Here is an 11,842-nt window from a genome sequence, read left to right on the forward strand (position 1 = left end):
GAAAAGGAAAGGAAAAAAATTAATTGATTGAGCTTTTCTTCCAGGACTGTAAAAGTCTTTTTTAATCAAGGAAGACATTTTTTAAAAATACTTTTATGGTTTATTTAACTTTATTTTATGTGCATTAGTGTGAAGGTGTCAGATCCCCTGCAACTGGATCTTCAGACAGTTGTGAGTTGCCATGTGGGTACTGGGAATTGAATCCCGGTCCTCTGGAAGAGCAGTCAGTACTCTTAACCACTGAGCCATCTCTCCAGCCCCGGACTATAAAAGTCTAAGAGTCAGATCTTTTCTCAGCACAGAGCAGATACATATCTTTGCTTCTTTTCCTCTCTTAGCCATAATATAGAATGTAAAACTTTGTATATCTTACTCTAGTAGAATTTTAAGCAGCTGCCTAAAAGGGGTCCTTTGTGGGGATTAGGTTAAGAACTCTAACATACAGAGCCAGACATGGGGTTATATGCCTGTAGCACCAGCACTAGAGAGGCAGAGGCAGGAGGATCACTACAAGGTTGAAGGCATCCTGCTCTACATAACATGACCTCAGAAAACAAACAAAACACACACCAAATTGACACAGGCCGGTGTGACATTTGTAATTCCAGGCAGAGGGTTCTTGAGTTTAATTCACCATTCAACTACATAGCAAAATCCTGCCTCCAAAAAAAAAGAAAGGAGCAGCTTACAAAGTGAGGGCTGAAATGAATGTTGCCCTGGAGTTAAACTGTCCTTTAGCTCTCCCTAACCCTTTTGTTTGTCATCAGGCACAGCAGTGACTACCACCTCATCGGCTGTAGTGTCCCAGAGTCCCCAACTATATAATCAGACCTCCAATCCACCTGGCTCTCCGGTAATCTTTGTTCTTAAATACAGAATTGCTGGTTTTGTTGCTATGTAAACATTACCCTTTCCTGGTATGTGAACCAGGATTGACTAATTACATACATTTCACCTAATTATTAGGTTTTTTAAAGTTATTATATTTATATGCATGTATTTTAAATATAAAGACCCTAGCAAGGCATATTTATACTTTGTAAATTCTTCAGCTTGACCTTTAGAAAGTGTCAGCATGTCTCCTGCTATAGACCTGCCCTAGTTCCTTGCTGCAGTCTCTGTCAGGGGAGTCCTTCCTCCTGGATGATTGCAGTGACTTAGTTCTCTTAAAAGGCTTTACAGTTGAAATTATATTGAAGCTAATGTTCTTTCCAGACTGAGGAAGCACAGCCTAGCACTAGCACAAGTACACAGGCCCCAGCTGCTTCCCCTACTGGTGTAGTTCCTGGTACCAAATATGGTAAGCCAACCTCATGGGACTATTAACAGTTGGAAGGTCCTAATTGTTGCCCTTGTTGTTAATAAAGTTCCTCTCCCTTTGAAATGGGTATCAGAGGGACATTGGGAATGTGAAGAGAGAATGTTGAGGCCTGCTGTAGCTCACTGGCTTAGAGATTGACATACAGTTTCTTACCTTGAATGACTGCCTGGGATTTGTTTTTGCAGCGGTGCCTGACACATCTACTTATCAATATGATGAATCTTCAGGATATTATTATGATCCTACAACAGGGCTCTACTATGACCCTAACTCACAAGTAAGTACTATTTCCCTCTTCACTATCACTAGAAAAAACTTGGTCTCACTTAATACCTTTATGGGACCGAGAAGAAACATTTTCTTTTCTTTTTTTTTTTTCAAAGATTTGTTTATTATATATATATTGTTATGTCTGTATATATGCCTACTCACCAGAAGAGAGCACTAGACCTCATTACAGGTGGTTGTGAGCTTCCATGTGGTTGCTTGGAATTGAACTCAGGACCTGGAAGAACAGCCAGAAGCCAGTGCTCTTAACCTCTGAGCCATCTCTCCAGCCCGAGAAGAAACATTTTCTACAGGAGAGTATATGACCCAGATAGTTATAGGGTTTTGTTTCTTTCGAAATTATGAGCTATCAGGACTTTAAATATGAATAAATTTCTTTTTGTTCTTTTGTTTTGGTTTTTGGTGTTTTTTTTTTTTTTAATTTTCGAGACAGGGTTTCTCCGTAGCTTTTTTTGGTTCCGGTCCTGGAACTAGCTCTGGTAGACCAGGCTGGCCTTGAACTCACAGAGATCCGCCTGCCTCTGCCTCCCGAGTGCTGGGATTAAAGGCGTGCACCACCACCGCCCGGCGGTTTTTGGTTTTTTTGAGACAGAGTTTCTCTGTTTAACAGCTGTCCTGGAACTCAATTTGTAGCCCAGACATCACCTGCCTTTTCTTCCCGAGTGCTGGGATTAAAGGCATGCATCACTACAGCCTGGATAATCACTAATTTCTTTCCTTTTTTTAATTATTTATTTTTATTTTCTGTCATTGGTGTTTTGCCTTCATGTATGTCTGTGTAAGGGTGTTGGATCCTCTGGAAATGGAATTATAGGCAGTTGTAAGCTGCCATGTAGGTGCTAGGAATTGAACCCAGGTCCTCTGGAAGAGTAGTCAGTGCTCGTAACCGATGAGCCATCTCTCCAGCCCCTCATTAATTTCTTTATGACCACCAGTGCATATTTTTAATTTCAGGATTTCGGGATTTAAGATTAAAAAATGTTGAGAGACCAAGTGAGCTGCCTCATAGGATAAAAGTGTTGCCACGCAAGCCTGACAACCTGAGTTAGCATCCCCTGACTGGCACACACGTGCCTCCATTCATGTGTTACATACATACATATTGTTGACAGTCCTAATAAAAATGTTTGAGATGGGCTAGAGAACGGGCTCAGTAGGAAACACGACTTGTTACTCTTGCACAAGACCTGGATTCAAGTTCCAACAGTTGGGGACGCAGAGTGGGTCTCTGAGTTTGACCCTGATTCTGATCAACATAGTGAGTTTCAGGTCAGCCAGGGGCTACAAAGTAAGAAAAAAGAATTGGAAAGCTAGAGCTCGGTACTTGGTAATCTTCCAGAGACACTGGTTTGATTCCCACCCAGCACATACCTGCAACTTCAGGTCCATCCAGGGGATCCGGAGCCTTTGTCAGACTCTAGGGACACTTGAATTCACTCACACTTATACATATATAGACTTTAAAGTCTTGTTTTCTGAGGGAGTTTTTCCCTCTCAAATGAAATAAAGTTCACCATTTTAATCAGAATATATAATTTGATGGATTTTAATGTTACATTTTCATCATGCAATTGTCACTTGTAACTAATGTACAGAATATTTTACCATCTTAAGTCACCCCGCTCCTCTGCACACCTGCGCCCCTGTGGCTCAGGCCCCAACCCTAGCTCCCCACTAAACCATGAATAGATATTTTTGTCTCTGGGTTTACCTGTTATAGATGTTTCTTAAAGATGGACAGACACAGATACTATGTGGTCTTTTGTGTTTAGTTTCTTCACTAGCATGCCTGTGCATCCTTAGGATGCAGAATGTCCCAGGACTGTTTAATTTTTGCTAGTGTATATAACTTAAGGAGGGGAAGCAACTTTGACGCCATAAAAAATATTTATTACTGGGAACTGTATATATAGCATAGCAAAACAAGTACAGTTAGCAGGAAGTTGACTTTGCGTGCCTGTGGTTTCTGAGAGCCAAATGTGAAGAGTGTTGTGCTACCTGTCTGTGTACCTAGCTTCTTCATAGCTCTTTGACTTCCCTCATTTGTTCAGTCTGATCATTTTATGGCAGTTCTCCCTAGTTCAGCCATAGATGTGACAGTCTGACAGTACCTTTCCCTACAAGAGACCTCACAGAGGAGCCAGCACATAGAGTAGGGAAAGACCCTTGCTGCCAGACCTGAAGACCTAGGACCCACATGGTAGAAGAAGAAAACTGACTCTTGCAAATTGTCTCTGACCTCTACACTTGATGTGAGCACCCAGACACACATATACACATGCACACTAAATATAATTTTAAGAAAGAAAAAGAAGGCCAGATATAGTAGCACACACATATTCAGCAGAGGCTGGCAGATCTCTGTGATTTCAAAAGAGTAGCCTGATCTACATAGTGAGTTCCAAGACAGCCAGGACTACATAGGGTGACCCTGTCTCAAAACCAGACAAAACAAATAAACTAGGTGTGGCACATGCCTGTTACCCCAAATTTCTAAGCAAGAAGATGAGGAGGTCAAGGTATCCTCTTCTACACATCAAGTATGAGCCCATCTACATGAGGCCCTATTTTATTTTAAATTTTAGAGTTTTGTTTTATCATGGATTGTTTGCTTTCATGTATGTCACTTGTGTGCCTAGTAGTCACACTGGAAGAGGCTAGATGAGGGGGTTGGATTCCCTGGAACTGGAGTGCAGGGAATCAAACCCAGATCCTCTAGAATAGCAGCCTGTGTTCCTAACCACTGAGCCATTTCTCTACCTCCAAGATCCTGTATTTTAAAAGTAAAACCCTCTTAAATTCTTGTGAAGAAATCATATTCTGCTTTTCCTAGAAGTTTCATACTTTATCATTATTCTCAAGCATTTCAAGGTATACTACCAGTCCTTTCTGAACAGGAAATACATGTCATTGGTCCTTGGTATATTTTATTTTGTTTTTGTTTGTTTGTTGGGTTTTTTTGTTTGTTTTGTTTGCTTATATGTTTGAAATGAGAATCTGCCCTAGGGGTTACTTTTGTAGTTAAGAATAAAATTCTGATCCTCCTGCCCATCTCCCAAATACTGGGATTACAAACAGGTTCCTGGACCAGATTTATTTGGGATTTTGTATTTTTGGGTTTGTTTTTTTTTTACATAGGTTCTCAGCTATGTAGCCTGAACTGACCTTGCATTTTCAGTCCTCCTGCCTAACCCTCCTGTGTGCTAGGATTACAGACATACATTACTACTGACAATAATATTAATTTTTATCATAGCAAAATTTGAGGTATAGCCAGTGGTAGAACAGTTATCTAACATATTTAAGGCCTTAAGTTTAATCCCTAGCATCACAAAAATTTAGTCAGCAAATCTATCTATATTCATTTACTTTCTTTTCTCTTGTAGTACTACTATAATTCTTTAACACAGCAATACTTGTACTGGGATGGAGAGAAGGAGACCTATGTGCCAGCTGCAGAGTCTAGCACTAACCAGCAGACGGGCCTGCCTTCTACAAAAGAGGGAAAGGAGAAGAAGGAAAAACCCAAAAGCAAAACAGCTCAACAGGTATGACCTATACAAGGAAACCATGATTCTTTCCTTAGAGGGTTGCATTGACTTAATTCTTCATTTTTTTTTAATATTTATTTATTTATTATGTATACAATATTCTGTGTGTGTCTGCAGACCAGAAGAGGGCACCAGACCTAATTACAGATGGTTGTGAGCCACCATGTGGTTGCTGGGAATTGAACTCAGGACCTTTGGAAGAGCAGGCAATGCTCTTAACCACTGAGCCATCTCTCCAGCCCCTTAATTCTTCATTTTTGTCCTGATGGTTCAAGCCTGGAATCCCAGCAATCTGAGAATCTAACGCAGAAGGCTCACAAGTTTAGGGCCAGTTAGGCACCATCTCTTCTCCCCGCAACCCCCAGTATGGGTACCTTAGTAAAACCCTGTTTCAAAGTTAAAGTAAAAGGAGTTGGTAATACAACTCAGTGGTAGAGTACTTTTCTAGCATGTATTTTTGTGGCATTCAATCCACGAAAATCAAAAATTGGTTGGGCAGGAGTTGTAGCCCAAGGTAGAATGCTTGTCTAGCTAGCATTTCAAATACTGGGCTTGATATATCCTGAAGAAGAACAAGAAAAATTTGCAAGGTCATAATTAGTTAAGGATGCATGATCCTGTCTTGATAATAATAAAACAGGAGCCAAGGAGATAGCTCTGTCCATAAAGTGCTTTGTGCATAAGCGTGAGGACCTGAATCAATCCTCACAACGTATATATAAAAAGCCAGGCACAAAGAGATGGTTCATCTGAGCATACTACTCTTGTAGACTTTGATTCCCTGCGGTCATGTTGGGCATTTTACTTCTGTCTCTAACTCTGTCTCCAGGAAGGCTGACACCCTCTCTTGGTCTGCGGGCACTGCAGTCATATGCACAGACCCACACATATGAAATAAATTTTTAAAAGCAGTACTTTTTTATTTTACTTTTTTTTTCCTTTTGGTTTTTTGAGACAGGGTTTCTCTGTGTAGCTTTGGCTGTCCTGGAACTCACTCTGTAGACCAGGCTGGTCTCAAACTCCTAGAGATCCACCGGCCTCTGCCTCCCAAGTGATTAAAGGTGTGTGCCACCGTCACCTGACACAGTGCACATTTTCAGCCTCCATCACCCCAAATCACATTTATTTGTGTTTGTGTGCTTGCTTGTATGTGGAGGTCAGAGACAATGTGAAGGGATCAATTCTCTCCTCCTGCTCCAAAGGGTCTGTGCACCAAACTCAGGTTACCCCTGAGTCAACCTGTGAGCCCAATAACATATTATTGTTGGCTTGTTTATTAAGTTACAGAGAGGTAAGTGCCTTTTGATGGTGTCTGTTGTTTAATGCTAGATTGCCAAAGACATGGAACGCTGGGCTAAGAGTCTAAATAAGCAGAAAGAAAATTTTAAAAACAGTTTTCAACCTGTTAATTCGTTGAGAGAAGAAGAACGGAGAGAATCTGCAGCAGCAGACGCTGGCTTTGCTCTCTTTGAGAAGAAGGTAATGGTAACAGAGGAATGGAATACTTCATAATGGGCACCTTTGTAACATTTGAAGCTTATGACTTGTTCTGCTTTCCAGGGTGCCTTAGCTGAAAGACAGCAACTCATCCCTGAAATGGTACGAAATGGAGATGAAGAAAATCCCCTTAAAGTAAGAAAGTACCACCTGTGTTTTAACTAAGTGTGTGGTTTATGTCTCAGTTTCAGTCTCTCCTACATCTTGCCTAATGCAATTCCTTCTTAAAATGGGATGCTTTTCCCTGTCAGTGGGTATCTGGAGCAGCTTTGGCTTATAGAATCCATATTGAGGGCTTTGTGTTCTGTGCCTCAGATCAGGTGAGATGGACCGATGAATGAAGCCTGAATCCCTAAGCTAAGTAAATTGGCTTTTGTAGCATTTGTAAATAGAATTGTTAATGGTCTGGAAAGAAAATTAGGACAAAGCGGAAACGTACTTTCCTTGATAGATGCTGGTTTAGCTGGTCCATTGCTCTGCTTTCTTGTTGTATTTAGATTTCTTATGCTTGGTCAGTGGTTTAAAAACAGTCATCCAAGAACCCATCTCTTAGGCTCTAAAAGGGTTGGTACTAGAAGGCTATTCCATACAGTTGATAAGATGTGGTTCACTGCTAAAGGACAACACAGAGTAATGGAGAATCTCTCAAATTTTGGCACTGTTTTATCTATGTAATTTCCAGTGACCCATTATCATTTTGTCCCCAGAGAGGTCTGGTTGCTGCTTACAGTGGTGATAGTGACAATGAGGAAGAGCTGGTAGAGAGACTTGAGAGTGAGGAAGAGAAACTAGCCGACTGGAAGAAGATGGCCTGTCTGCTCTGCCGGCGTCAGTTCCCAAACAAAGATGCCTTAGTCAGGCACCAGCAGCTCTCTGACCTACACAAGGTGGCCTTGCTTCTCAAAGCTTACAGGGGGGAGGGGGCAGCAAGGGAGCAGGGAAGGAGAGAATGGTGGGAGTATGACCCTGGTGAAGGGTCAGTACCTTCTGCTGCGTGGATATCTGGAGTTGTAGAGCATAAAGAAGCACTGTGTCTTCACATGCCCTAGCTTTGGTTTGGGTACTATGGTGTATTGATATTTGGCTAGAATACAAAACCAAGTACTAATGTCATGGCATTTCATATTAAAATGGTCTGAATTCTAAGTATGTCTGTTAACTCTTTTGTAATAGCAAAATATGGACATCTACCGAAGATCCAGGCTGAGCGAACAGGAATTGGAAGCCTTGGAGCTGAGGGAGAGGGAGGTAAATGAATGGATAGTGCACCACTAGGATGAAAATCCTGACATATTTTTGTCTGTAGTACTTTCTGGTTTGTTGTTTGTTTGATAGCATCTTGCTATGTTGACAGGCTGGCCCTGACCTCTTGGGCTCAAGCAGTCAGTCCTCTTGCCTCAGTCTTCCAAATAGCTGAACTACAGGCATACAGTACCACAAGAGTATTTCCAAATAGCTCAACTGCAGGCATACAGTACCACAAGAGTATTTCCAAATAGCTCAACTGCAGGCATACAGCACCACAAGAGTATTTCCAAATAGCTCAACTGCAGGCATACAGCACCACAAGAGTATTTCCAAATAGCTCAACTGCAGGCATACAGCACCACAAGAGTATTTTGCTTTTATTTGTAGCTGTTAGTTCCAGGTTCCTAAGACATAGTGGAAAATGGCAAAAACACTTTGCCATTGCCACGTGAGGCAGTGATGGCACACGCCTTTAATACCAGCACTCAGGAGGTAGAGGCAGGTAGATCTCTGTGAGTTTGAGACCAGCCTGGTCTACAGAGTGAATTTCAGGACAGCCATGACTACACAGAGAAACCCTGTCTCAAAACCCAACCCAACCCAACCTACCTCCTCAAAAAAATGGTTTCGAAGTTTCTTACTCTGGATAATTCTGAGGTGTCTGTGCTCAAGGCTTTTCCTTTTCCCACTGATTATAGTGCCAGTTGTCCAGGATCTACTGGATGGGTCTCAGGGAACCTCTATAATACTTATCTGTTTCTGGAAGTAGACCTGTCCAAATTTTAACTGGAGATAGGCAATTCTGTCTTCATCTTTAGGACAGTAAACAAGCAATGTGACCACGAGTAGTAAAGAAAATAAAGGAATTTGGTCTGTAAGACTACATACGCTCCAAATTAAAGGATGCTTTAGGTTAACATCTGCGTGTATAAGACTGTTGAAGAAAAAAAAGGCTGAAGTAAGAATACTCCTCCCTTGCTTTTTCTTGTTTTCTATGTAGATGAAATACCGAGATCGAGCTGCAGAAAGACGTGAGAAGTATGGAATTCCAGAACCTCCAGAGCCCAAACGCAAGAAGCAGTTTGATGCTGGCACTGTGTATGTGATGAGCACCATTTTCCAGTTCATTAGCTGGGGCTCTGGCTGTTTTAAATAACTGTGTGTTTGCCACTGGCAGGAATTACGAGCAGCCCACCAAAGATGGCATTGACCACAGTAACATTGGCAACAAGATGCTGCAGGCCATGGGCTGGCGGGAAGGCTCAGGCTTAGGAAGAAAGTGTCAAGGCATCACAGCTCCCATTGAGGTACGTATAGACTCTGACATTTCTGGGTGCTGGGTTTGCATGCCTGCTGAATGTTAAATGGACAAAGACACACCTTCCCCGAAAGCCCTTCCTTCCTCCTCATTGTTGTGTTTTTGAGAGGAAGTCATTGTTGCTTTGTTTTTGGTTTTGAAGATAGGGGCCCCCTATAGCCATGATTTTTCTGAAGTTCACTATGTAGACCAGGCTAGGATCACAGAGCTTTACCTGCCTCTGCCTGGAAAGTGCTGAAACTAAAGGCGTGCACCATAAGGCCTGGTGCCCTTGTTGTTTAAAAAAATTAAAATTTGAAAAAGAAAAATTGGAGAGATAGTTAATAGCAGTTGAGTGTTGACTACTCTTGCAGAGAGGACCCAGGTTCAGTGCCCAGCAACTCACTTGGGCGTCTACAATCCCAGTTCTGGGTTTTTGATTCCCTCTTCTGGCTTTCACAGGCACTGCACATATATAGTGCACAGACATACATACAATCATAGTATTCATACACATAAAATAAAAATGAGTGTTTAAAATATATGTTAGGACCAATAGAATGGTCAGTAGGTAACTTAACATGGAAGCCTAGCAACTTGAGTTAAGTCCCCAGAACTTACATAAAACTGGGAGACGGAGAGATGGCTCAGTGGTTAAGAGCACTGCTTGCTCTTCCAAAGGTCCTAAGTTCAATTCCCAGCAACCACATGGTGGCTCACGACCATCTGTAATGAGATCTGGTGCCTTCTTCTGGCCTGCAGGCATACATGCAGAATACTAAGAATACTGTATACATAATAAATAAATAAATCATTTTTTTAGAAAAAAACTGGAAGGAGATAGCCATCTTTTCAAAGCTCTCTGATATGTGTACCATGCCACATGCCCCCATACACAAACACAATATTTTTTTTTTAATTTTTAAAGAAAATTTAAGCTGAATACAGTGATACAGACATTTGTCAGGCTGAGACAGGAGAATCCCAAGGCTTATCTCTACCCACCCACCACCGGCACATGCCCACTTTAAATGTAGAAGAAATCACTAATTTGTCAGAGCCCAGGGTGAGACAATTCTGGGTTCAGAGACTCAGACCCATTGACTATGATAGGAATTCGACCAGCAACTGCCCCTACAGTACCCTGTTAGCACAGCTCTTGTCACCTTTTTCCCTTTTTTTAATTTATGCAAGCATGTTACCCTTTTGCATATTAGCTTTGTCTATCCTCTTATAATTTGTGCCTGTAAGTACCTTTCCCAGGCCTCAGTAAAATGCTTTAGGGGCCTTACTAGGCATGAATATTCACTAAGTGGGCGTTGAAGGGTATGGGTAGGTTCATCTTCCTTGGCCACTTTTATTGCTCCAGTCCTTAAAACTATCCAGGTCCAGTGTTAGCAACCTTGTCTTCTCTTAGTGGGTGGTTCTGCTCAGTAGTGTGGGCAGGGTGAGAGGTGGGTGTATACTCTACCTACAAACTACTAACAATCTTTTTGTTTCCCCAGGCTCAAGTCCGGCTAAAAGGAGCTGGCTTAGGAGCCAAAGGCAGTGCATATGGGTTGTCAGGTGCCGATTCCTACAAAGATGCTGTTCGGAAAGCCATGTTTGCCCGGTTCACTGAGATGGAGTGAGACGGGGGAAGCAATGATGAGCACAGGGAGCAAGCCATCTTCTCAATTTGCTCTTATTTTCCGTCTCTAAGAGCATGCCTTGTGCTATTAATAGTTTTAGGGTGAACCACTTCATTCTGCAGGGTTCTCCCACCTTGAAGGAGCTCCCTTATGTGGGTTATCTGGTAAACAGCCTTCCTTCCCACCTGAGGCTTTGTGAACAGAGGGGACAATGGGCTTTTTATACTTCAGTGTACATAGTGTAAATGTAATGTGTTTTACATGTTGTAGCCTGTGTTGTGTCCCTCCTTCCTGGGGGCTTGAGAAGCTCTGAGTGGTTATCAACACCAAAGCCACCACTGTCATTTGTTGTTGTTATGTCTTGGCAATAGCCTTGTGTATATTTGTATATTATACATTTGTACAGAATTTTGGAAGATTTTCAGTCTAGCTGGCTCCTTTACAAAAGAAATACCTTCAAAAATGGGTTTCCTGTGTCTTTATTCTTAAGAGAATGGGTGGTAAAGGCTGTCTGAGCCAATCACACCTGGTGGTTTTCTTTGTGTTTCTTTGTTGTTGTTGTTGTTGTTTGTTTGTTTTTTTTTTAAGATGGGTTATATAACCTAGGCTAGGCTTAAAGACAATATATAATAGCCCAGGCTGATGTGACACTTGGTGGTAGTCTTTTGTCTGCCTCTCCTTCCAGTTCCTAATCATGGGTTTGGGTGCTTCTGTTCTCAGTTTTCAGGTTCTAGACCTGCCAGGACAGGGAGCACATGACTACATAACTGCTCTGTCAAGTAGAATCTCCCTTCCTTCATTTTTATTTTTTAATTTTTGCTTTTTTCGAGACAGGGTCTCTCTGTGGTTTTGGAGCCTGTCCTGGAACTAGCTCTTGTAGACCAGGCTGGTCTCGAACTCACAGAGATCCGCCTGCCTCTGCCTCCCAAGTGCTGGGATTAAAGGCGTGCGCCACCACCGCCGGCTTATTTTTTAATTTTTAAAAGCAATTTTAGATTTATGTGTATTC

At 41.9% G+C, this 11,842-nt stretch overlaps 1 protein-coding gene across 4 annotated transcripts in view; it reads left to right on the forward strand.

Annotated features, from left to right (window-relative positions):
* Rbm5 (RNA binding motif protein 5) overlaps positions 1-11,300 on the forward strand; it is a 31,561-nt gene extending 20,261 nt beyond the window's left edge. For all 4 annotated transcript variants that reach the window (XM_041676929.1, XM_041676930.1, XM_041676931.1 and 1 more), the window contains 11 exons: positions 768-853; positions 1,216-1,300; positions 1,507-1,598; positions 4,996-5,157; positions 6,490-6,639; positions 6,721-6,792; positions 7,365-7,544; positions 7,831-7,905; positions 8,906-9,003; positions 9,083-9,212; positions 10,708-11,300. In XM_041676929.1, the coding sequence (XP_041532863.1) occupies positions 768-853; positions 1,216-1,300; positions 1,507-1,598; positions 4,996-5,157; positions 6,490-6,639; positions 6,721-6,792; positions 7,365-7,544; positions 7,831-7,905; positions 8,906-9,003; positions 9,083-9,212; positions 10,708-10,833 (1,256 nt within the window). In that variant the 3' untranslated portion in view covers positions 10,834-11,300. The remainder of the gene's footprint in view (positions 1-767; positions 854-1,215; positions 1,301-1,506; positions 1,599-4,995; positions 5,158-6,489; positions 6,640-6,720; positions 6,793-7,364; positions 7,545-7,830; positions 7,906-8,905; positions 9,004-9,082; positions 9,213-10,707) is intronic.
* Positions 11,301-11,842: the final 542 nt, after the last annotated feature.

Source organism: Microtus oregoni, unplaced genomic scaffold (genome assembly GCF_018167655.1).
Source record: "Microtus oregoni isolate MIOR12 unplaced genomic scaffold, Mior012 000028F_ref0000031, whole genome shotgun sequence".
Classification (NCBI taxonomy): domain Eukaryota; kingdom Metazoa; phylum Chordata; class Mammalia; order Rodentia; family Cricetidae; genus Microtus; species Microtus oregoni.